This window comes from Apis florea, unplaced genomic scaffold (assembly GCF_048593485.1).
Source record: "Apis florea isolate Af1SG1 unplaced genomic scaffold, ASM4859348v1 contig_3081_pilon, whole genome shotgun sequence".
Classification (NCBI taxonomy): Eukaryota; Metazoa; Arthropoda; class Insecta; order Hymenoptera; family Apidae; genus Apis; species Apis florea.
Genome location: NW_028256703.1, coordinates 4,703,637 through 4,728,321, shown reverse-complemented (window position 1 = coordinate 4,728,321; position 24,685 = coordinate 4,703,637). Strand labels below are relative to the sequence as shown.

Genomic DNA, 24,685 nt, shown 5'->3' with positions numbered 1-24,685 from the left:
TATTCCATTCTTGGATTTTGGAGATCATTTCCTTCGATCTTCCTTCTTTCCTTTCTTCTTTCAAAGAGGAAACCATCGACTCGATACACTTTCACCGATAGCATCGATCGGGTTTCGGGGAAAAAAAAAAAAAGAGAGAAAGAAAAAGGAAGAAAAACGGAATCGTGGACTTTTGCACACAATCGGCGCTCGTGATTCAATCTAAACGCGCGATTCACGCGGTGACTTTGGTGGTAGAGACGCGGGCGAGTTAATGCATTGGCGAAATAATGCGGCGGCGAATTGTCAACGGAGCGTTTAAGGAGATGGTTGAATCAGTATCGAGCGTGCACCGTAAATCGCTTCCTGCTCGTAATTGGACACTTTTCACGGTTTCGTGACTAACCAGCTTGCCCAAAGCTCGAGGATAATATCGAGAACTCGAGGCTGTCGCTCCGTGTACGGCGAAGGTCGCCGTTCTTCCGGGTGAGCTCTGATATTTTTCCCCTCTCCCCTCCCCACCATAATTGTCACGGCTCGTCGACGATCCATTCGCTCGAAATTTTCATTCGTTCAATGATCGTCCCCCGACGATTTCTTTCACCACGTTCCACGAGCAAGAACTCGTTCACTCTCGCGCACTATACACACACAGTAGGTCATGCTTTACGAATGGAGACGAGGAAACGACGTATTAATAATGAGCAGAATACGTGTCTTTAGAGAAGAGAAAGGATCCACCGGACAGCAGCGGTGGCGAGACGAAACCTTCGAGCAGCGAGCTGGCGGCGGCGGGGGTGATCGGCGCGGCTACGGTGAATTCTACGTCCCAGGGGAAAGGGACGAAGAGATCGCGTAGATAGTAAGTATATATTGTGATGTGTATTTGTATATATACTTGTCCCTTAAGGCGGGGTTAAGGCGCAACGATGGTGGCCGATCGACAGTAGTGAACCGAAAGTCGTTGAGCGAATCCCTTCCGATCCGAGCGCGCAGTCTTGCCATTGTCGAATCGTCGAATTCGATCGCGACGATTTTACGGGTTCATTCTCGCGATTCGAATCAAGGAGGGGGGGGGAGAAACGAGAACGATTCGAGATGGCAAAGCTGAGAGTTTAGTTTTTTTCTTTTTTCTCTCTCTCTCGCTCTCTCTCTCTCTCTCTCTCTCTTTCTCGATACGACCGAACGAATGATCGACACGACGAGAGATCGCGTATCGTCACTCTCTCTCTCTCTCTCTCTCTCGTTGTTCGTCGCGATGTGATGGCAATTCTTTAACTAATCGATTGTATTCAAACAACCGTTGTTCGAGCGCTGACGAAGACTGCGACGATCCCAGCACCAAAGCGGTGCGCGAAAAGGAACGTCGCCAGGCCAACAACGTGCGTGAAAGGTTAGTGAACACACGCAGTAAGCACTCCCAAATCTTGTTATTTTTCCCAATTCTCTCGATCTCTTCCTTCCTTCTATTCGTATGTATATATAATAAGGGACCGCGGGTCCTGCACTCTCTCTCTCTCTCTCTCTCTCTCTATCTCCTCTCGTGTAATTTTTTTATATGCATGCTCAACATTTCGATCGAGTCGAGCAAGAAATGAAGAAAATTAAAAAGAGAAAAAAAGTATATATATATATAACGTATGTATTTATGTATATATATATATATACGAAAAGTAAGAGAAAGCGTAAAAATAATTTGTGAAACATATGAATATAATTTTCGGATAAAAATCTGGAGTAATGCTTTCTCTCTTTTCAATACGAGGCCCGTATTTTAGCGTGACAATTAAAATGTTTCTGGTTAAGGACAGAAACGATACGAGATCAGGCGGAAGATCCACAAGATTCTCGTGCTCGCCTACCAAAATCAGTCTCATTTTAATTCACCTGCGATTCGGCCCCTCCCCTCCCTATTCTTCTTCCCTCCTAGGCATGCTAAACCACCACCACTTCTCTCTCCATCCACATTTTTTTTTTTTCTTTTTTAATAGAACGTACAAGCACATTTCCATGCATCGTTGCATCGAGTTCTAGACTCTTTTTGTTATCTTCTTGTTAATATCGATTCCTTTTTCTTCTTCTTCTTCTTCTTCTTCTTCTTTTTTTTTCGAATTTCTATTAATTGTTATACGATTATTATTATTGTTACTATTATTATTATTATTATTACTACTACTACTACTACTATTATTATTATCATTATTATTATTAGATCTTTCTCCGACGATGAATTCGCGATTCGAAACGAGAACGAACGACATCTCTCCTCTTTGTATATAATTCAGATACGTTTCTTTCAGACTCGACAATCTTCTTCCGAAGATCATCTCTCTTCCTCCTCCTCCTCCTCCCCCCCGTCTCGATCCATCCCGTCCACGGATGGTGAGTCTCATCGTTCACCACTAATCTCTCTCTTCCTTCTTTCCCCTCCCGAAATTCTGAAATTGTTCCAGGTGTATAATAAACTCGGGGCGAAACTCTGGCTCCAGCTCCCCGGTGTTTATAAAATCCTCATTCATTCTCTCCGCGCGGTTCTTTACTCACTTCTCTGTTTGTTCTCTGTGCAAAGAATACGGGCCTTCGAGAAAGAATGGACAACCTGATTATTTCTGTCCGTAACCACAAAAGTCAGATCAGATTAGATAGCTCTTCTGCGTGTGTTCCGACCGATGAAAATCGCGACTCCGTATATTCGATTCGACTATTATTTTTGAGAAAATGTTACGATATAATCGCGCGTGATTGTCGAAACTCTATATTTCTCTCTCTCTCTCTCTCTCTCTCTCTCTCTCTCTCTCTCTCTCTCTCTATCTCTTTCTCTCTCTCTCCTCTCTACGAAGATTCCTCGGTTTCCTGGTTCGAACAAAAAAAGAAAAAGAAAAAAGAAAAAAGATCGTCGTCGATTTCACTGCTGTCGAATCGTGTGTGCGCTCGATCCAAAGGACAAAGTATATGTATATACACACACAGACACACAGACACACATACATATATATATATGTATATCGCCCACGTCAGGTGATTAATCGAGTATTGTTATTGCGCAACTGTTGTTCGAGCGCCGAGGACGAGGATGATGATCCCGATGTGAAGGCACAAAGGGAGAAAGAGAGGCGGCAGGCGAACAATGCTAGGGAAAGGTAAGAGAAAAATCGACAAAAGTGTGCAGTGAACTCATGGCGAATCTCCGCTGCTCTTGCTTGCCGTTGCTCGCGTCGAGCGACTTTTCGAGAAGAGTTTGGCCCGTATTCTATGTATATGTGACGCAAAGAAGCGATCCATTCGCGGATTTCGATTTCGTCTTTTCTCTCTCTCTCTCTTTCTTTGCGAACGGTCTCCTCTCGTGCGAAACTTTCCTCTCGATCGAGAGAGGAATATTTGTTTTTTTTTTTTTTTTTTTCTTTGGCGTCTTGAAACATTGGCAACACCGCAACCGGTGTTGAAGAAATTTTGCGCGCGGGGAAACCGTTTGCGAAAAAGAAAAAGTTGCATAACAAGAAAGTGTCGTTTGTTCCGATCGCGAGTCGAGGCTTGGAGCGTTGATCAAAGTTTTTCAATCTGCCTCCCCCCCCCTCTCTTTAGGATACGTATCAGAGACATCAACGAGGCGTTGAAGGAGCTTGGCAGAATGTGCATGACGCATTTAAAAACGGACAAACCTCAGACGAAGCTGGGTATCCTAAATATGGCTGTCGAAGTGATCATGACGTTGGAGCAACAAGTCAGAGGTATGCGAATAAGATGGATCTCTTGATCCAATCCAATTTTTTATCGACCAATTTTTGAGCCGAATTATTAGAGCTGGGAATTTTCTTTTTTTTCTCTCTCTCCCGTTTACAGAACGAAACCTCAACCCAAAGGCAGCGTGTTTGAAGAGAAGGGAGGAGGAGAAGGCAGAGGATGGACCTAAACTACCCGGGCATCTGGCGGCGCACATAGCTCATCCTCATCCCCACCCCCACGCGCATTCTCAGCCCCCTTTCTCCGCGATGCCTGTAAATATTCTTTCTTCGGATTAAAACACGAGACGGTAACACCGTCGAGGGGGGGGAAGAGGGGTGTGCGTGCAAAGACACGTTTCTAATATTATATAACATATATATTATCTAATATATATATATATATATTCAGGTGTTGTTGTATTGGTGTGTTGCAGGGCCCACCGCCTCCGCTTCAACACAATCCATCGCAGCCGCAGTAGCAGCGGCTCAGTGGCGGTATGATCCTGTGCTAAGGGGTAGATACGGCTTAAACTTGTCGTAGGATTTTTTTCAAAAAGTTTTCCAGGACTCGAACATACAGACAAGATCTTTTCCCCGATCTTTTGCCCGAAATTGTACGAAAGCCAATTGTACCCTTTCACGATCGATAAATATAAATAAATATCTTTCTTTCTTTCTTTCTTTCTTTCTTTCTATTATTATTATTATTAAAAACGAGCATTTTTACATTTTTCGAGCGCATCGTTTCGTTTCGAGATTATTCGTCAAAAAAAAAAAAAGAAAAAAAAAGAAAAAAAGTATTTTTCCATATTCGATATTATTATTTGGTAATATAGAAAAAAAAAAAATCTTTTCCACTAATTTCGATCTTGAAAGGGTTATTACGTATATATTTATATACATATATATCGAGATTCCACTGTTGGAACGTAATTCCTGTCGAATTCCGCTCTACGGAGGAAACCGTTGGTTGATCACCAAGAGATGGATGGTAGAGCGAGCGTCGTCGGAACGCAAAGAGAGCGGAAAATTGCGCGAACGAAACGCGATTAGCAAGGGGGATGATTAGGAACTCGGCAATAATGAATAAAATTCGTATAGTTTTCCTTAACACCTTCGCATCCACCTTCCTCGCGAAGAGGCGGCGCGAAGATCGAGGAGACGATGATGAGAACGTCGGAGGAGGAGAAGAAACGTTTCTGTATGTTTATGAAAGAGGAAAAAGAGGAGGAGCGTTTATAGAAGGGAAAGAAGAGAGAACGATCGCTGTGTGCTTTTAAGAGGCATCTACCCCCCTTCCACTCCCCGAAGGCGGCTTGAAATTATTTTTATAAATAGCGAGAAAACAAAGGAGTATGGTTCCTCTCTTTCGAGATGTAAGAAAAAAAAAAAAAAAAAAAAAAAAAACTACGCCCGTGTAGCAGACGAGAGATCGAGAGATTTTATCGAGACGATCGATCCCTACCGCTACCATCCCCCCACCTCCCTCCCTCGCCCCCCACCCTCCTCCTTCCCACCGCCACCCTCCGTTCTCTTGTTGAAGTTGCCCAGTTTTTCTTGCGTATGCAAAATCTGTGTCGAGTTATCGTTGCGTTATGTTGCGTGTAGGGCGGATAGCTCCAGAAGGTGTGCTTCCGTTGACACGACGGGGAAAGAAAAAAAAGGAAAGGAAAGGAAAGAGAAGAAAAGGCGACGACGAGAGAAAATATGACAATGACAATGACCGAGGATGATCGCAACGAACGGCGCGCTTCGCGAGCTCTCATCGTCGTTGCTCATCGTCGTCGGTTCGATTCGACGTCTTTTTATTTTTTTTTTTTTTCTATCTCTTTTCTCTCTCCCCCTCCTCGGACTATTAGCATTTTTTTTTTCTTTTTTCTTTTTCCTCTCTTATAGATATGATCCTACAGTCGTCGTGTAAATATGCAAAAAAAACCACAGACACAAAAAAAAAAAAGAGGGAACCGCGAGTTCTTTTGACGATGGTCCTCGGTGATTGGTGATAAAAAAAAAAAAAAAAAAAAAAAAAAAGAAAAAAATTAACTGTGTATATATATAGAAGAGGCGACTGTTTTCGCGAGCGTTTCAGTGTGAATCGGGGTCCCGTGAAAGTTCGTTCTGGCAAATTTTCTGTACTTACGCGTGCGAACGAGATTGATCGAACGAGAAAGCATAACGAGATTGACGAGAGAAAGAAAAGAAGGGAAAGAGAGAGAGAGAGAGAGAGAGAGAGATGCGTGTGCGTGCGTGCGTGTGTGTGCGTGTGCGCATGAGAGAGAGAAAAGAGAGAGGAGGAAAAATTCGCGTTGGATTCGCGGTGCAAGCACGCGGTGGAATCGTTTCTGTGTTAGCGTTTCGGACCATGTGCGAAGGAGGTATAATAAGTGCAAGGTTTTTTTTTTTTTTTTTTTTTTTAGCAAGAATACGAGAATATATGTGTAGATAAATGAAGATAGGGAAAGGAGATGAAAGCGAAAGAGAAGAGAAAAAGAAAAAAAAGATATATCGGGTCATCTAACAATCGAACACGGAAAAAGTTCAAACATATCTCTCGCATAATTGTATATATACAGCAGTAATGTACGCCTAATCAATTACCTTATTATTACGATTATTATTTTTATTATTATTACTATTATTATTTTATTATTATTATTATTATTATTATTATTATTATTATTATTATTATTATATATTATTATTATTATTATTATTATCGTCATCAATATGGCGGTGCTTATAATTATTATTATTATTATTATTATTATTATTATTATTGTCACGATAATGATTTATTATTATTATTATTAATTATTAATTATTAATTATTATCGATTAATGATCGCCGAGGAGATCCTTCGTGAGAGTAAAAGGGGACATTTTTGTTTTTGAACAAAAATATAGCTCAACTCAATGTGTACCCAGTTGCCATGTATTTTAATTTATTTAGATTCTTAAATAAATTTTATTGAATAAAAAAAAAAAAGAAAAAGAAAAAAAAAGGAAAAAAAAAATATGAAGAAAAGAACAACAAGAAGCAAGAAATAAAGGAACCGACGATAAGACTTTTTTTCGTAAGTGCCCGTGTTTTGTTCCGCCTCTCATTCTGTTCTTCGCTCTCTCTCTCTCTCTCTCTCTCTCTCTCTCTCTCTCTTTTCTTATATTTTTTTTCTCCCCCTACCTTTTGCTTTTGTCTTTTGTCTTCGCGATAGATCATATCCTCTCCTCGAACATATCATGCGTATTCGCACAGCTATATTTTTCTTCAAAAGCATAATATCGACTGTTTCGCACGGTCCATGAGCAAAAAAAAAAAAAGAAAATAATACACATCTTGCTTTTTCTACCTTTACATTCCTCTCTCGCTATTGTCTCAAATCCGACCTCAAACGATTGCTTTCTCGACTCTTTGATTTCTTTTGAAACGTCGAATTTTGAAATCGAATTAAGAAAAAGATAAGGCGGAATAGAAATATTCGCCCATAGTTCGAATATATAGGATATAGCTATCAAAAAAGAAAGAAAGAAAGAAAGAAAGCGTAGCTCGTTCAATATCAGGACCGTCGAAACAGGCCACGAGAAAATATCGACTTGTAACGGTCGCACACTTGCAATCGTTTTCTCACGATCAGAGAGAATCGTGTGGCCAACCCGATCGAGTTAACTCGCACAACCTCGCTTTTAACGTTTAATTGAGATTCCAATGATACGAATCGCGCCGCGTCGCGGATATTATCTTTGATAAAAAAAAAAAAAGAGAAAGAAAGAAAGAAAAAGAAGGGAAAGGAATGGAAACAAGCGAAAAACAGGCAAAGCCTGGGTGATTGTTGTAATTGTACGAATCCATACTACGATAGGAGATCGGCGGCGATTCATGGGAGATAAAAACTAGGCACGAAAAAAAAAAAACGATACGCAAATCGATGCGATCACACACTTATATTCGCGAATGGAATAATCATGTAAAATAATAACGACAATAAATAGCTCGTAAGCCCGTCTAAGCTAGGCACACCTGTCGATAGTCTTAGATAGTCGAAATGAGAATGGGAGTGAGAAGAGTGTGCAATTCGGTTCCAATTGAAATCGAGGATCGCCGAAAAGGGTCTCTTCGCGTAGTTCGTCGCTGCGCGAACTTGTTCTCTGCTCTCGCTTTCAATCGCCACGGTATCGATATTGCATTTTCACACTCTCTCGGAAATACTTTTTTTTTTCTTTTCTTTTCTTCTCTCTCTCTCTCTCTCTCTCTCTCTCTCACTTTTCTTTTACTTCTATATATTGTTAATTTTGTTTCTCAACTCTTCGCTCGTAGGAGGGGCAATGGGTATTTTTACGCGTCGTTTTTCCGGTCATTAATGGAAACGAGTGGTGCTCTATAACGTTGTGATTAATAATAATAATAATTTTTTTTTTTTTTAATTTTCCTCGTCCCATTTTTAATAGAATAATCGTGCAATAAGTCGTGAGAATAAAAATTGCTTTTAATCGCGAAATAACCGGATATTATTTTCTATTCGTAATATCAAGAATTTTACTTAAATATATATGTATATACTTTTTTTTTAGAAAAATGATGATTACGATTGAAGTTATATTTTTAGAAGAATGACGATTACAAAATAATCTTAATAAAAAAAAAAAAAGGAATAAGATATTTACGATACTTTATTACTCATCGATATTACAGTCACGTTTCGTACAAATGATCATGCATTCTTGATGGAGATGAACATTTGCCGATCATATATTCGCTGCTCTAGCCATGATATACGTGATGCGCAAATATTTATATTAGAAAACTACGCGGAAAAAAACTCGATAAGAGTTTCTTTGATTAATACTCGTCGACGTTAAAATATTATTTCAAATTTGAACAATTTTTAATCGATTGATTTATCGGTCCTACGAGAATCGGCCCATCGTCTACGAAAATGCCCATCGCGCCTCATTCTTTTTTTTCTATTCCAATTCTTTAACCTTCTTTCGGCATATGAGATCGTATATCGAGATCGATTTTGTTACTTGAACCGAATCATCGTGAAGATTGTATGGATCGTTTAAAAGTTGAATCGGCGCGATCACGATTTTCAAAGTTCTTCCACGTGTTTTTCGTGAACTTTGAAACTCGTATCGCGAATCGGATCGATACAATCGTTCCCCGTTGTATATCGGTCGTTTTATTATATACGTATATATATAACGTGTTGCGTTAATGGGAAGAGGAAAGAAAGAAAGGAAGAAAAGAAATGGAGAAGAGGAGAAGAGGAAGAAAATATACATTTCGTTGAGATATTAAAAAAAAAAAAAAAAAAAAAGAAAAAAGAAAAAAAAGTTGATAGAAGTATAAATAATTAGATAAAAACGAAATTGCGATCGGACGGCGATGCCGATGACTCCTCTCGTTTGCTTGAGACGACACGATTGTCGACAAGTGAATTAACACGTGTATATTAGTTCTTAACGACATTATTGTATAATATGTAATTAAAATGAAGAAACGTACGCAGGTCTGGCGTTGACTAGTTCGCGTAACACCGGGCCTTAATATAACAGGATAAACGATCTTTCCGACATGCATGCGATTGTTAACAAAATCAGATGCGTCTCTATTAACATCGATGAAGCACGATGAGCTGAAATTATTATGCATATATTGAGAGAGAGAGAGAGAGAGAGAGAGAGGAGCGAGAATGAGAGATAACGAAAGAAAGAGAGAGAGAGAGAGAAAGAGAGCATGAATGGGAATGTGAGAACGTAAAGAAAAGAGTGTGCATTTCGTTTGAGAAAGAGAAAAAATGTATAATTATCACTAGTAATATTATTATCACTAATAATATAATAAATGTGCCATTTTTTCCATAATCTCACCGTTGTGTTGCTTGACTGCGGCTTCTTTCGTCTTTCGTTTTGCTTTTTTTTTTTTTTTTTTTTTTTCTTAATATATACATCTTTCCGCTTGTTTTTCCATTTACTTGCCAAACATACTTTTTTTTCTTCTTTCTCACTCGAGCTTCCGTTTGTACATTTATACATACACTCCCAGTATTATTATATGCGACACAATTATTATATCTTGCTACTCGTTATCGTTTTATTCCTTTCTTACATAGATACGTCTCGTTTCAAACTTTTGATAAATCAATTATTGAGAGGCAATGAAATTCAAAGAAACGCGTATACATAGTGTAGATATATTTAGATACGTTCAATTATAATTTTAATAATTATAATCGGATAGGTGCAGCGTACGATAGATATTATATTTTGATCAATTTTAATCGTATTATCCATCTTGTAAAATTTTATATATATATATATATATATAATGTCGTCGACCTGCACAACTTTGTAATACAGATTTTGAACAGAAGTTTCCAACAGGAATGCGTTTCAATGATTTTTCTTTCTTTCTTTTTTTTTTTTTTTTTTTATTATCATCGAAATCGAGAACAAAACACGCAAATTCTCGAAGATGGATTATTCTTAAGAAGCGGAAATGATTTCATCGAATTAGATATTTCTTTATTGCTTGTTCTCGTTTCTTTTTCTTTTTTTTTTTCAAAATCATTTGTATCGATTTCATTACATCGTAGATTTATTACAAATAGATAAAAAAGAAAATTAAAAGATGCAATATATAATAAGTGGAAAAAAATACGAATGATATAAATATTAATTGGTAACCGGGTTATACAATCGCTTACCACATTAATTTTTATAATACGTTTAATAATATGCGTACTAATTATTCATATCTGCTCGCTCATATTGTTTCATCACAACCTCGATTCTTTCATCCTCTTTTATCGTCGCGAATCGGCCGGATGCTCGAAGAGCAAAGAAACGGATGCTTTTCAGAGGAATTAAATTCTAAATATTTTCGATATCGATCAACACGGTGCACAGGCAGTATTATTTATCGATCGTCTATTGATTGAACTGAGATCGTGATTGGAAAAATTAGAAAAAAAAGAAGAAGGAGAAGAAGATTTAGGTTTACTCTATATGGTAAGTGTTCTTTTCAATGTGCAATAACCGGCTATCTTGAATATCACGTAACTGAAGACCAAGATGGCGATATCGATCCAAAAATTGCGATCGGTCATCGACAATTCCGACAATATTTTGGTGGGCGTGCTGTAGTGGCAATAGACGACAGGGCAGAACAGTTTCTCCCGATTGTAGTCGTACATGGCGAGAACGAGGGCGTGCAGGGAATACTTGATATAGCTTACGTAACTGATGTAGTACATGAAGCGTGGCATGTGGTTAAAAAGGATCATGAATCCGGAGAAGGCAAGCATGCTGCACGCTAGGATGGCGCCGAGGAACGTCCCGTTCACGGGGTTAAGCATCGAGCCTATCACCAGCCCTATGCTCTCCGATATAAGGGTGATCAGAATGGCGGGTAGCAAGAACATGAGAAATCGGGCCGTGTCGAGCGGTTGACGGCTTATAAAGTAGATGGGCAAAACGTAAACGACGGAGAATATTATTTGTATGGGTATGCTGCATATGAACGAGGCGACGTAATACGTCTTCAACTTGTACCAATTGTTGAACCGTTCCTTCTTCAACACGGGCATCTCCGAGGGGAAGAGGAGCACGGCGGGCATCATGCTCGTGTAGCACAGGTAAATAAGGACGACCTGCAACAGGCCGACGTTGTTGATGCTTCTGCTCCCGTCCTGGCCGGCGCCCAAGTACAGCAGGCCGAGAAGTATGCCTATCAAGAAGTGTAGGCCCAATTTCAGGTAAATGTTGGTCCAATCCCTGAACAAATGGATCGTGTAACGATTCATCAGGACGAACAGTTTCTCGTATTCGGAGGGTTGGCGGATGAACACGAGTTTCTTCATCCTTTTTCCTCGACACTCGTCGTCCTCCTTCCTGGAAATCGGCGCATCCCCATTTCCTTTCCAATACTTGTTGCCGTTTCTCTCTGCCAACGCGACCAATTGATCCGTGAAATTCCCGTACTCGTTGTTCAACACCTCGATCATGAAATCGGCCGGATTGTGATATTTCGGGCAATGGAGGCCAACGCTTGCGAAATAGGGGATCGTGTCCCTCGTTGCACCCTTGTACATGCATCTACCGTCCGCCAAGAGGTAGACGTAGTCGAACATCTCGTAGATGACCGCGCTTGGCTGGTGGATGGTGCAAACGATGGTCCTCCCGGTTTTGGCCAGGTTTCGCAACAGTCTGATGCATTGGGTGCAGGACTGGGAGTCGAGGCCGGTTGTCGGCTCGTCGAGGAACATGATGGGCGGATTGTCGATCAGCTCCAACGCGATGCTCAGCCTCTTCTTTTGCCCGCCGCTCAATCTCCCGCACCTCGTATGCTTCGATTTGCCCAGATCAAGATCTTGCAGTATCTCCTCGATCAGCATCTCCTTGAGCTTTTTGTTCAGATTCCTGCCGATTTTCAGGTTGCTCGCCATCCACATCGTTTCCCACACGGTGAACAGGGGATAAAATTGATCGTCCTGTTGGATGTAACAGCATTGCTTCTCGTACTCCTTCCGAGCCTGTTTGTTCCCGTTCTCCACGTATCTGATCTCGCCCGTGCAACACCTCTTGAAACCCGTCAAAGCGTTCAACAAGCTCGACTTGCCGGCCCCGGACGGGCCCATTATGGCCGACAATTGGCCGTACCTGAATCGCCCGTTGATCCTTTTCAATATTTCTTTCCGTTCCTTTCGCAACAGACCGCCGTGAACTTCGTAGACGATGTCGTTGAACTCGATATCTATCGAGTCAACCTCTGGCAGGCCTAGCATCACGCTCCTCTGACTCATCGCTGCTGACTTTTAATTGTAATACGACTATAATATCCGAGACGAGATGAGACGAGAGATAGCTTCTCTCTTGTTCCGCGCTGGGAACAAGAACTAGGGGGAGAGAAAACAAACGCGGTCGTTTCCTTGTCTTCTCAAATCCTCTTCTCGAACGGTCTCGAAATTGCGCGGGAAACAAGTATAGTTTCGAGCGGACGAGATCGAACCGGTTCGAACGGGTTTCGAAACAGTTCGAAATCGATTCCGACTTGAAAAACTTGAATTTGATTCCACCCGAAAGATGATGAATGAAATCGTAGGGAGAGGCTGCTACGGGAGAAAGAAGAAGGCATTATTCAATTTCGAAATCGAGAATACACAAGTATCTTTTTCTGCTTCTTCCATATTTCTTCCATGAACATTTTGCAATTCGGGATCGAGATATTTCTTCTTCGTCTCTTTTCTAGGTTTTTTTTTTTCCCCCCCTCCTTTCTCTCGGTTGTTCTCTCGTTCGATTGTTCTTCTTTAAATTTCGTAATAACAGAAATGTTTCGTAAGCACGTATTTTTGTAAACGATCTCGCAACATTTGAAATTTATTTCCCTCGATCCCCTTTTATTATTATTATTATTATTATCATCGTTCGCCTCGTTATCAACACGAGGAGAAAACGATTCAGGTCTTTATTTATACGGTTTATATTAATTATTCGTTCGTCTTATTCGTTGCACTTCTTTCCCTCCGCTCTATCATATAAATCTGTAACACAAAAAATGTTTCTCGGTCAATTTAATAAGATTAATTTCTGAGTAAAAGATGTTTTTTTCTTCTTTCTTTTTTTTTTTTTTTTTTCATCATTATCCTTTCCTTCGCTTCGTAATTAGGTCTCGTTTCTGCGTAACGAGATAGAATATTAATTGTAGACAGAATTGTGTGTATTATAATCGTTTAATAATAACGAAACAAGTATATAATTTATTGCGTTTTCTCTTCCACCACGATTTTCCTGCTCGTACGTACAATGTATCGCCGACAGTGTTACAATCTCTATCTCTACCCATTTTATTACATTATATATAGTACACTCGTTCAAATCTTATCGGTTGTTCCGATAGTCGTTAAAAAGAATTTGTCAGATTTAAAATAGTTACGCATCGAACATTTGAAATGGTTAAATTTTATTGCATTACAATTATCCGAATTGAAACATGCTAGGATAGAAATTGAAAATACTTACTTTTTACTTGGTTCGTATCGGTGGTAATTGTGGTTTCCGTTGCAAAAGAAATTTGTCTCATAATTTTGAATTTGATTTTCGAATTCTTTGCGATCAACACGATGATTTGTACGATATGATACGCGAATGATGAAATATAGGGTAACGATAGGCGGATTACAATAATTTTTTTTTCACTCGAGAAAAGAGCTCTTTCGTTGTTTTGTATATTTCTCTTCTCGTTAAACTGTCCTCCTGTGATTTTTTGCACGTCTGTTGTTAAAAACAAACGAGAATGAAAGAAATGGGCCACGAATTCTGTGAATTTTATCCTATCCATTAATTAATTATAAAATAAATTGTTGCGAGGAAATATCTCGCGAGAAAGAATCGCTCGACATGGGGGAAAATGATTCGTTTTAAAAAAGGAATTTGAAAAACGGATACATAGATAAATTTTTGTTCCAATCTTATCATTTTGTACAAATTGTTTCAAATTTATTCATATCTATCGAACAACATAATAAATCTCGATCTCGATCTTCGTTTCTATTCCGATCCTATGTCTTTATATTTGTATGACATATATCCTTGAATAATACCTAACATTAACATCGGTCAATTAATCTAGTATTACGTGAAATCTTTTATATATACGAATAGCAATGTCTTTTATCGATCTTTTTGAGAAGTTGTTAACAAAAATTATCGAATAAAAAGATACCGATCGATCGAATTGAAATAAAGAAATAAATTATTAATGTGTTTCATTAGCAATTTGCGTAGTTTAATTGATTCCTTTAAAACCGGATATCTATTTATAATACGAATAGTGAAGAATTTCATTTTAAAAGTGCCTCGAGAAAATTCCACTCTTCCTTCATAATTTTTATATAATAATTATTTGGGATGAAAGAAAGAAACTTGTAACGACGAGGAATGTGTACGACGGCGACGAGTGACGATGGAAAACAAATTTTTCCAAATTACAAAATTATAAATTATATTCAAATTATATATCGTGTTGCGTAATTGAAATTAACACGTGCAATAATAATATAATAACAGAATGAAAAAAGAAACATGTTTAGAAATTAATAGCGTAGGAAAAATAATTTTCTCAAAAAAAAAAAAAAAAAAAAAAAGAAGAAAAAAAAAGTTACTAACCTACGCGTAAAAATTATCCTTCTCGATCGAGATTCATTTAAGAAAGAACCAATAAATAATGTTGTGATATAAGTAAGTATGTAAGTACATACAAGTAAAAACAATTTCAAGGCTATTCGAATCAATTAGTAATTATTTCAAATATATGAAATACATAGACAATAATAAATTCATTTTTTTCGTCGTTCGTTTTTTTTTTTTTTTTCAAAACTTTACATTTTCACTATTTTTTTTTTTTTTTTTTTTTTTCCTTTTCTTCGATTAATCTTGACCGTACTTCGTCTCAAATTGTTGCAATCCTATTATTGTTGTTGTTATTATTGTTATTATTATTTTTTTTCTTTCAATCAATGCCACTTGATAGTAAATTTAACGTAATGATAGAAAAAAAAATTGTTTATTACGCGATGTATTGATTTATGTTCTCGAAAGTTTATTGACTTTTGAATCAATATCTATTTCAAATCCAAGAATATGTATGTACAATATATACACGTTACGTGTACATTTCAATAAACTTCGACAAATTCATTTCTTATGATGGAATTATTGCGGCCAAGTTTGAGATTGTTATAATGTATAGTTTTAATTATTTTTAATCATTTGTTTGAATATCATTATCATCAGGCTAAGTACACTTTGTCGTATTGTATTTCTAATGTACGTTTACATTTCAACGTATCTAATCTCCGAGAGAAGTTTCGAAAGATGGGATATAATACAATATGTTGATCTATCACTCACCAAAATTGAAACTCGAGTATCGTTTGCCAATCAATCAATATAAACTCATGATGCTCAATTTAACACCGATTAAATTGGAACTTTAGGAAGATAATTTTTAAATATAATCTATTGCTCAATTCGAGAAACTAGCGGCGAATGTATCGAAGCGCACCAGCTCAAAGACTGCACGTCAATGCTCATCGTGCACAAGAACTAAGAATAAGTTAGCCGATATGCCCTCCTCATAGCTAACCCTACTCGTTCACTGGAATTCTTCTGATCTTTATTTAAATTTTCTGGTTTGCCATGTAAGTTCTTGTCTCTTTCTTTTTTTTCTCTCTCTCTTTTTATCTTCCGCCTTTCAATGTGCTTCTCGGAAGTTAATTTCAAGGGCGTATATATTTCTTTCAAGAATGCGGCTCTTTATCATTTCGATTTTATCCGTTTCGATCCTTTGTCTCCTTGAAAGATTATTTCGACTTTAATGCAAGACGAAACGAGAGCGATCGATGATTGAAAATAAATTAATAAGAAGATGGATATTTTTTTTTTTTGTTTTCTTTGTTTTTTGGTTTTGTTTTCCTTTTTTTGTTTTTTTTTTGTTTGTTTGTTTGTTTGTTTTTTTATGAAGAATATATAGAGGAAAGAGAATATCATAGATGATTAGGTAACGAGTGAAAAAAAAATGAATTTCATATATTACAAGATAGATATCTCATGCGTATCAAATACGTAATTAAAAAAGATGAGTTTTCCTATTAAACAATCTTTTGTAACAATAACAGATATATATATAATGTCTAAAATTCGAAACGATCTTTTCACTTTTGGTTTTAGAAAAAGCATGAAGATATAATTGTCGAAATTCGCGTTTTTTTCTCTTTTCTTCTCGTAAGTTTTTGATAAATTTTCTATAGATAGAAAAAAAATGGAGAATTTTAAGAATGTGAAAAAATTCCGTCAGATTTGAGTGCGCAATATTAGATAAGATAAAATTAATTTTTTATATACGTATTAATAATTATAGATACATTATTAATATTGATTTATTAATTTATATATTATTATTATTATTATTATATTATGTATTACTTAAATGTATAAATATATACAAATTATATTTATTTATTAATATTTATTAATACATGATAATGTACGTAATATTTTGAATTGGTTATTATTAAAATAAGAATTAAATAAGAATACGCTCATTAATGATTAAACATTTAATATATGTATATATACATTTACGTGAACTTTTTATTTTATATTTTATATATCGTTAAAAAATCGTACATAAATTTATAACATGTACAGTACAACGAAGATTGATATGGAAGATTTTATCTTTAATATCGATATAATTAGTAATTATTTAATATCGATGAATTTTTTAATATTTTTTATTATAATGATATTGAAACGAACTCGTAAGAGTTTAAAAATTATAGAATTTTTTTTTTAACTGGTAGCAACTATTTTAATATATTCTGATTTATTAAGTTAATAAAAAATGCAGGAAATGAATTGAATATCGTAATTATTTCACGAAACAAGTTTTTGCGATATAAAGATTGAATACGTAATATATGTATAAAGATTAAATCTTCTATATTTTTGATTTGATAAATACTTTTGAAAATTTTAAATATTTATTATATAACGCATAATATAATAATTACGTAATATTTATGTAACATGTATAATATATATATATATTATATATTATATTTCTGTATTTTTTTACATATTAAATATATACTATTTTATATTTTAGATATTTGAATTCATTTTTTCGTTATAGTTATAAAATGTATTATATACATCTTAATACGTATACGTTTGTACACGTATTATTTATTATATAGCACGTTTATACTTGAAATATTTATTTATTTTATATTGAATAATTAGTAAATTACTTAGTTTCGGAGAATTAGAAGAAGAGAAAGAAAAAAATTGAATGTGAATTTAATTTCAAAATATATATTTTTTTAAATTATATATTTTATCAATTTTAAATTCTATTTAAAGATATCTTTCATTTTTTTTAAGAATTCCGGAAGAAACAAGATATATTTTACTTGATCAGAGAAGGTTTTTTTGAACGCTTTTTGTTTATTTCACAGCTTATTTACGATTACTTCGTAATATAAATAATTATCATATGCTTTTTTAAATAAGTTTTTGATTTTTCTTTAAATATTTGAAAAATTGCACTGCCGTACTATCTTTGGATTTTTTTAGTAAATACAAAAGTGTATAATAACAGTGAAAATAAATATTTTTTTATAGAAATAAAGATTTATCGTAAAAACTAATTTTCATGAATATTTATTAAATCATTATTGAACATCATATAATTATAAATCGTGATTTTATGTACTTATGTAATTTTTTCGTTTGTAGACATATCACAGAAGAAAATATAAATATTTAAATATTCATTTTCTTAAAAAAAACTTCTTCAAAAACTGTTAAATAGTTGTAATTTAAATTTATTATTAATATGATATATGTAATTTGTGTAGAATTTAATTCCATATAAACGGCAATATATTTTACTTGATCATAAAATTAGTTTAGTCTAAAGTTAAAAATGTCAATTTCATTATTACTAGTATTCTTGAGAAATTAATTACGCTCACAAAAATTTTTCCACATTTACATACATCGTTTATAAATATCTTAACGCTAAAGTTATAAAACTTTAAAAATAATAATTCTTAAGACTTTAAGAATAATAAATACCGTAGAAATATATCAACTTTTCATTGCATTAAATTATTAGAATTATAAATTAACAATAGAAATCTAAAAATAGATTTTTTAAAATCTACAAATCTATTTTTAGATTTAGCATGATCGGCAATGTATGATTGATTTTTAGCATGTCCGGCAATGTATGGTTGATAAATATTTTCGCAAAACTTTGTAATCACGTTAAATTGCCGTGACCTGAATGATTCAAGGTACAAGATGATTTGCGAGAAAAAACTCTATGAATATAATCTAACGGATAATTTTCACATTTCTTTTTCAATAGTTTGAAAAAATTCTTACAACATAATGATTTTTAATCATTTATTCTTTGAATATATATTATAAATTTATATTTTATTTAATTTAACGTTATACTCAATATATATACATATTATCTATTCATTATATTTCACTATGAATTTATTACATCATTTACACATAAAACAAATAAGTACATTTTGAAAAATTTTAACATACTTTTGAAAATTCAAAAAATTTAACTTCCAAGAATTTTAAAAATTCCAGGAATTTGACGTCATTTCCAAGAATTTCGAAAATTCCAGGAATTTGACGTCATTTCTAGGAATTTTCTCAAAACAAATAACAAAAAATGTAAATAAACATTGAAAATCAAAATAAACAGACCATTGTTTGTAAACAAACGAAAATTTTAAGACTGAATCGCAAAATTTTTACAAATTTTCGGAAATTCCAAGAATTTGACGTCATTTCCAAGAATTTCGAAAATTCCAGGAATTTAACGTCATTTCTAAGAATTTTCTCAAAACAAATAACAAAAAATGTAAATAAACATTGAAAATCAAAATAAACAGACCATTGTTTGTAAACAAACGAAAATTTTAAGACTGAATCGCAAAATTTTTACAAATTTTCGGAAATTCCAAGAATTTGACGTCATTTCCAAGAATTTCGAAAATTCCAGGAATTTGACGTCATTTCTAGGAATTTTCTCAAAACAAGTAAAAAAAAATGTAAATAAACATTGAAAATCAAAATAAACAGACCATTGTTTGTAAACAAACGGAAATTTTAAGAAAGAATCGCAAAATTTTTACAAATTTTCGAAAATTCCAAGAATTTGACGTCATTTCCAAGAATTTTGAAAATTCCAGGAATTTGACGTCATTTCTAGGAATTTTCTCAAAACAAATAACAAAAAATGTAAATAAACATTGAAAATCAAAATAAACAGACCATTGTTTGTAAACAAACGAAAATTTTAAGACTGAATCGCAAAATTTTTACAAATTTTCGAAAATTCCAGGAATTTGACGTCATTTCTAGGAATTTTCTCAAAACAAGTAACAAAAAATGTAAATAAACATTGAAAATCAAAATAAACAGACCATTGTTTGTAAACAAACGGAAATTTTAAGACTGAATCGCAAAATTTTTACAAATTTTCGGAAATTCCAAGAATTTGACGTCATTTCCAGGAATTTTGAAAATTCCAGGAATTTGACGTCATTTCTAGGAATTTTCTCAAAACAAATAACAAAAAATGTAAATAAACATTGAAAATCAAAATAAACAGACCATTGTTTGTAAACAAACGAAAATTTTAAGACTGAATCGCAAAATTTTTACAAATTTTCGAAAATTCCAGGAATTTGACGTCATTTCTAGGAATTTTCTCAAAACAAGTAACAAAAAATGTAAATAAACATTGAAAATCAAAATAAACAGACCATTGTTTGTAAACAAACGGAAATTTTAAGACTGAATCGCAAAATTTTTACAAATTTTCGGAAATTCCAAGAATTTGACGTCATTTCCAGGAATTTTGAAAATTCCAGGAATTTGACGTCATTTCTAGGAATTTTCTCAAAACAAGTAACAAAAAATGTAAATAAACATTGAAAATCAAAACAAACAGACCATTGTTTGTAAACAAACGGAAATTTTAAGACTGAATCGCAAAATTTTTACAAATTTTCGGAAATTCCAAGAATTTGACGTCATTTCTAGGAATTTTCTCAAAACAAATAACAAAAAATGTAAATAAACATTGAAAATCAAAATAAACAGACCATTGTTTGTAAACAAACGGAAATTTTAAGACTGAATCGCAAAATTTTTACAAATTTTCGAAAATTCCAAGAATTTGACGTCATTTCTAGGAATTTTCTCAAAACAAATAACAAAAAATGTAAATAAACATTGAAAATCAAAATAAACAGATCATTGTTTGTAAATAAACGGAAATTTTAAGAATGAATCGCAAAATTTTTAGAAATTTTCGAAAATTTTTATAAATAAACATTGAAATTGTAAATAAACAAAGAAAAATGTAAATAAACAAACGTGTATTTATAAATAAAGTAAAATTGTGACAACAAAACAGGGAATATATATTTTTGAGTTTTCATTTATTTATGAAACAATAATTTTGAAATAGCAATATTCGTCGTAATGACAAAATCGTCACTTTAAGATTGGTGTCCAGGTATTTAAATAACAAGATACGATTTTTATAAAAAATTGAACATTTATTAAAATATTTACCAAAATACGTAATACAAAAGTATTTTTAAATATTTACAATTACAATTAAATATATTTCTTATAATACTAAATATCATATGTTATAATATATTTTTATCATGTATATGTATAATTTTTATTATATATAATTCTCTCGTAATTTTATTTAAAAATTATATAAAGTAAAATATGATAAGACGTTCTTTAACACTAATAATCGCTAACATACATTCTTAAGATATCTCTATATTACGATCGAACTGTTCCAATTTGTCCTTGTTAGCCGTGTATAGCGATGGGAGGAGAGAAGCGGTTACGTTGTCTAATGATATATACATTGCGTATAAGTTGAATAAAGTAGCGTAGAATCATGGCCGATCGTGATCGTATAATCAGTTCCATTTAAGCAATTTATTATAATATAGTTATTATAATATAATTATAATATAGTAAACGAAGGTAAAATTAAAAACAGAAGAATTTGATGATGTGATTTGCCTGCAACATACAAAGATTGATTTATGAAATTATATATAAAATATATACATATATATATATGTAAATATGTAAAATTCTTATCTTATCTATATCTATATATCTATAGATAAGAATATTCTAGAATATTCTATCTATATTCTATCTTCTATCTTACATAGAATATTCTATCTTACATAGAAATAATATAGAAAAATTATAAATATTTTTATACAAGATATATAGGGATAGAGTAGCTTAACGATTTTATTTGTAATAAATAGCTCAAAGAAGAAAAGCTAGAAATTGCCGCTATCCTATTATTAATTTTTACAAATATCTTGGATAAATGATAAATAAGTAAAGAGGGAGATATAATGAAAATTGTGAAAACAGTATCAAAGAATAATTGAAACATAGATAAGAAGCACAATATAAAAAGATAGGAATTAAATATTGGTGTCATCTTTTGATTATCAAAGACACTTGAATGATATTTTAAAGATGGCTCTCGTTTTCAATTCCTGTTTTCCTTTATTCTACCTTTGAAGAAATTGTCTTTGTAACTCGAAAGATGACACTGACTCTTTTTTCTTACGATATCTTTTTACCTTTTAAGAAATGCCTTTGAAAATTCATAAAGAAATTCGAAAGATGGCGCTGAAGATCAATTCTACTATCCTTTGTTCTCTTCCTACTATTTCTATTATTCTTGCCTGTTTTGTTTTATCGAAAGATGGTACGGTTGATTCTTGCTTTTCCAATTATTCGCTCTTGTTCTATTTATTTGTTTAATCATTACTCTGGAGATGGCGTTGATTCTCAAATCTTTACTTTCTCTTTTGTCTTTCTCTTATCACGTACTATTCTTATCTGGAACATTAGAAGGAGAATTTCTCGATGAATATCTTCTCTTTCTGCAACATTTTCAAATCGGATATTTTAATAGTAAAGAAAAGAATAGTTTATACTCTTATATATGTCATTTTAAATTTATGTACTTACATCTGTATCGTTCGCGATAAAGATGGATCCAGGCAACAGTTTTTATTCGTTGTTAAAAGTATACAATCTTTTTTATCTTGAATAATTGTAACACCTCTTTAAGGTGTTAAACTTTTAATTCTCCTGATTTATAGGAAACAACAAAATGTAAAATATATTTAGATATATCTTCTAACGACGTATATGTTTGAATAAAAAACACGTTGCCATAGTTGCGTAATTATCGATTTAGATATAGCTTCGTATAGAAAGAAAATCGATCTTAACATTTTCTTTTCCTATCTTTAAACTTCGCTGTCCATGGATTGCTCGCACAAGGAATTAAAGATGGCCGTACTTTTTCCATTGTTTCCACCTCCGCTCTTTCTCTCGCCCACCCTTAATCTCTTTAGATGGGTAGCTCGAAGTGGTGGGGGTGAAAAATGGCCGAAAATATTTTGGAAGGTTGTCGAAGGGAGGGTGAGTTCCCTTATCCACTCTCGTCCAGAGCTATTCAAGAATTTAAACGATGGCACCGGACGATCGAAATATCTGCACTACGCAATGAAAAATAACAATTTATTTTCATCACATATTTCCAATTACGAAACGATGGAAACGATTTTATCGTGTAACAATAACTTTCAAGTATATTTCTTTAATTTTTTTTTCATCGAGATCACTCGAAAATCAAAATCACTTGATAAATTTATATCGAATGGACGAATAAACGCAATTTTGTAAATTACAAACGATATATAATAACCAATTTAAACGAAATAAATGAAAAATTGCCAAATATTTCGTTTACAAACCTGTACCCCTTTATCATCCTCTTTAATCCATCAGAGCATCTTTCTTTCATTTTCCCCCCTCTTTTATTTTTCCCTCTTCTTTTTGCACAAGTATTGACCGACCGGCATCGCACTGCTTTCCTCTGAGGTTCTCCGAGACCGAGAAAACGCTCGCCGTTGTTTTTATTGCGCGAACGCGCTCGAAGAGAGAGAGAGAGAGAGAGAGAGACGAACCGGTGAAAAAGGAGGGAAAATGAGGGAAGGCGAAAGGAATAGAGAGCTCGAAAGGAAAAGCAAATGAGACTCGATGCTCGAGCCTCAGGTAATGCGAATGGTATGCAAGAAATCGCGAGAAATCGTTTCCTCTTTTCTTCCCTTTTTCCCTTCCTTTCCCTCCTCCAATCTTTTCCACGGGCAAAAATTTGGGAGGGGAGAAACGATCCTCTTTCGCAAGAAGAGAGAACGGAGAATCGGAGCAACTGCACGATCGAATGCCTTCCTCTTTCGAAGGGTACGCGCGCACTTTCATCGAAACGGGATTAGATTCGCGGGATCGAAACGCTCGCGAGGGGATGCCGAGTAACGAAACTGGCCGCCACTCGCGTTAATTCGACGGAGGGGAGGGGCTATAAATATCGTTTTCAAACGATAATTTAAACAGGAGCAGGAGTTTATGCAAAACATACGCCTGGTGAAAAAAATCGCTCGCTTTCGAAAATCTTTTTCTCCCCCCTCTCTTTTCGTCCATCCCTTCGAGCAGCTGCTCCTCGTCCCTCCACAGCGCTTTCCTCCAGCTCTCACCTCCTCCTTAACGGATCTTCATCTTATCACGGAATAATATTATCTCGGTCGTCAAACTCGGTCGGCTCGTTGAAAATTATTTTCGAGAAACGAGCGAAACGTGTTCGAGGCTGGATTCCTCTGCCAGCGATTTCTAAACGCGCGTGAAATAGAAAGAAGGAGGGGGGAGGAGGAAAAAGGCAAAACAAATGGAGATACTATTGGCTAATTGACGAGTTTCGCGAGGGAAATTACAGGAGACGGAGAGAGAGAGAGAGAGGGAGAGACGCAGAGTTTATTGATTTAATTGCACGGCAATTAGTTTGCCGTTTGTCGTTAAATTTCATCCGGAACGAAGCAGCGATTCGCTTGTTTAACCAATGATTAATCGTCGCCAGTTTTATCTGTAGCTAACAAATGGCGCTAATGGGTAACCAGAAACGCCATAGAGCGTTCGAAAACACCATCGGCCTGTGCCCCCTCCACCCATCGATCGGCATTAGCGGTTTACTACGCGTCCAACCAACGGGCCCCCCTCCCCCCAACTTCGCCACCTCCTTCATCCGATCGAAATAGTTTTTCAATTTTCACGGACGATTGGCCACCCTCCGCTCCCCAATTTTCCCGTCGCTTGGCTTTTCGATTATCCGTCCAAACGCATCCCCTGGAAACCTCTCCTCCCGGAACTCACGGATTAGACGCCGCGTTTCCGCAACCGATACCCTCGATCCGTCGTCGTTTCGTCGCCGAGTCGACTTTTCATCCACCGCCTTCTGATCCTGAACTTCATCTTCA

At 34.8% G+C, this 24,685-nt stretch overlaps 2 protein-coding genes across 18 annotated transcripts in view; one reads left to right on the top strand and one right to left on the bottom strand.

The window, feature by feature from the left end:
- Positions 1 to 4,378, top strand: part of LOC100867106 (daughterless) — a 77,112-nt gene extending 72,734 nt beyond the window's left edge. For 9 of the 16 annotated variants that reach the window (XM_086909035.1, XM_086909042.1, XM_086909032.1 and 6 more), the window contains 5 exons: positions 688 to 841; positions 3,030 to 3,119; positions 3,562 to 3,707; positions 3,820 to 3,974; positions 4,136 to 4,378. In XM_086909035.1, coding sequence (XP_086765161.1) covers positions 688 to 841; positions 3,030 to 3,119; positions 3,562 to 3,707; positions 3,820 to 3,974; positions 4,136 to 4,180 — 590 coding nt within the window. In that variant the 3' untranslated portion in view covers positions 4,181 to 4,378. Of the gene's footprint in view, positions 1 to 687; positions 842 to 1,282; positions 1,373 to 2,279; positions 2,991 to 3,029; positions 3,120 to 3,561; positions 3,708 to 3,819; positions 3,975 to 4,135 lie in introns of those variants that run through there. The other 7 variants (XM_086909033.1, XM_086909047.1, XM_086909038.1 and 4 more) reach the window with 5 other exon arrangements.
- A 1,125-nt stretch (positions 4,379 to 5,503) lies between these two features.
- LOC100872012 (ATP-binding cassette sub-family G member 4) lies at positions 5,504 to 15,811 on the bottom strand. Of its 2 annotated transcripts, XM_031917224.2 has the most exons (3): positions 15,609 to 15,804; positions 13,719 to 13,970; positions 5,504 to 13,240 (listed from the first exon to the last, which is right to left on the bottom strand). In XM_031917224.2, the coding sequence occupies exon 3, from the start codon at positions 12,500 to 12,502 to the stop codon at positions 10,703 to 10,705; it is 1,800 nt and encodes a 599-aa protein (XP_031773084.2). In that variant the 5' UTR covers positions 12,503 to 13,240; positions 13,719 to 13,970; positions 15,609 to 15,804; the 3' UTR covers positions 5,504 to 10,702. The 2 variants fall into 2 exon arrangements, with proteins under 2 accessions (XP_031773084.2, XP_012343489.3); XM_012488035.3 differs by lacking the exon at positions 13,719 to 13,970 and having other exon boundaries at positions 15,609 to 15,811.
- Between the last annotated feature and the right edge of the window lie 8,874 nt (positions 15,812 to 24,685).

Excerpts from the sequence above, each read along its gene's own strand:
- LOC100872012 (XM_012488035.3), bottom strand. The coding sequence starts at position 12,502 with ATGAGTCAGAGGAGCGTGATGCTAGGCCTGCCAGAGGTTGACTCGATA.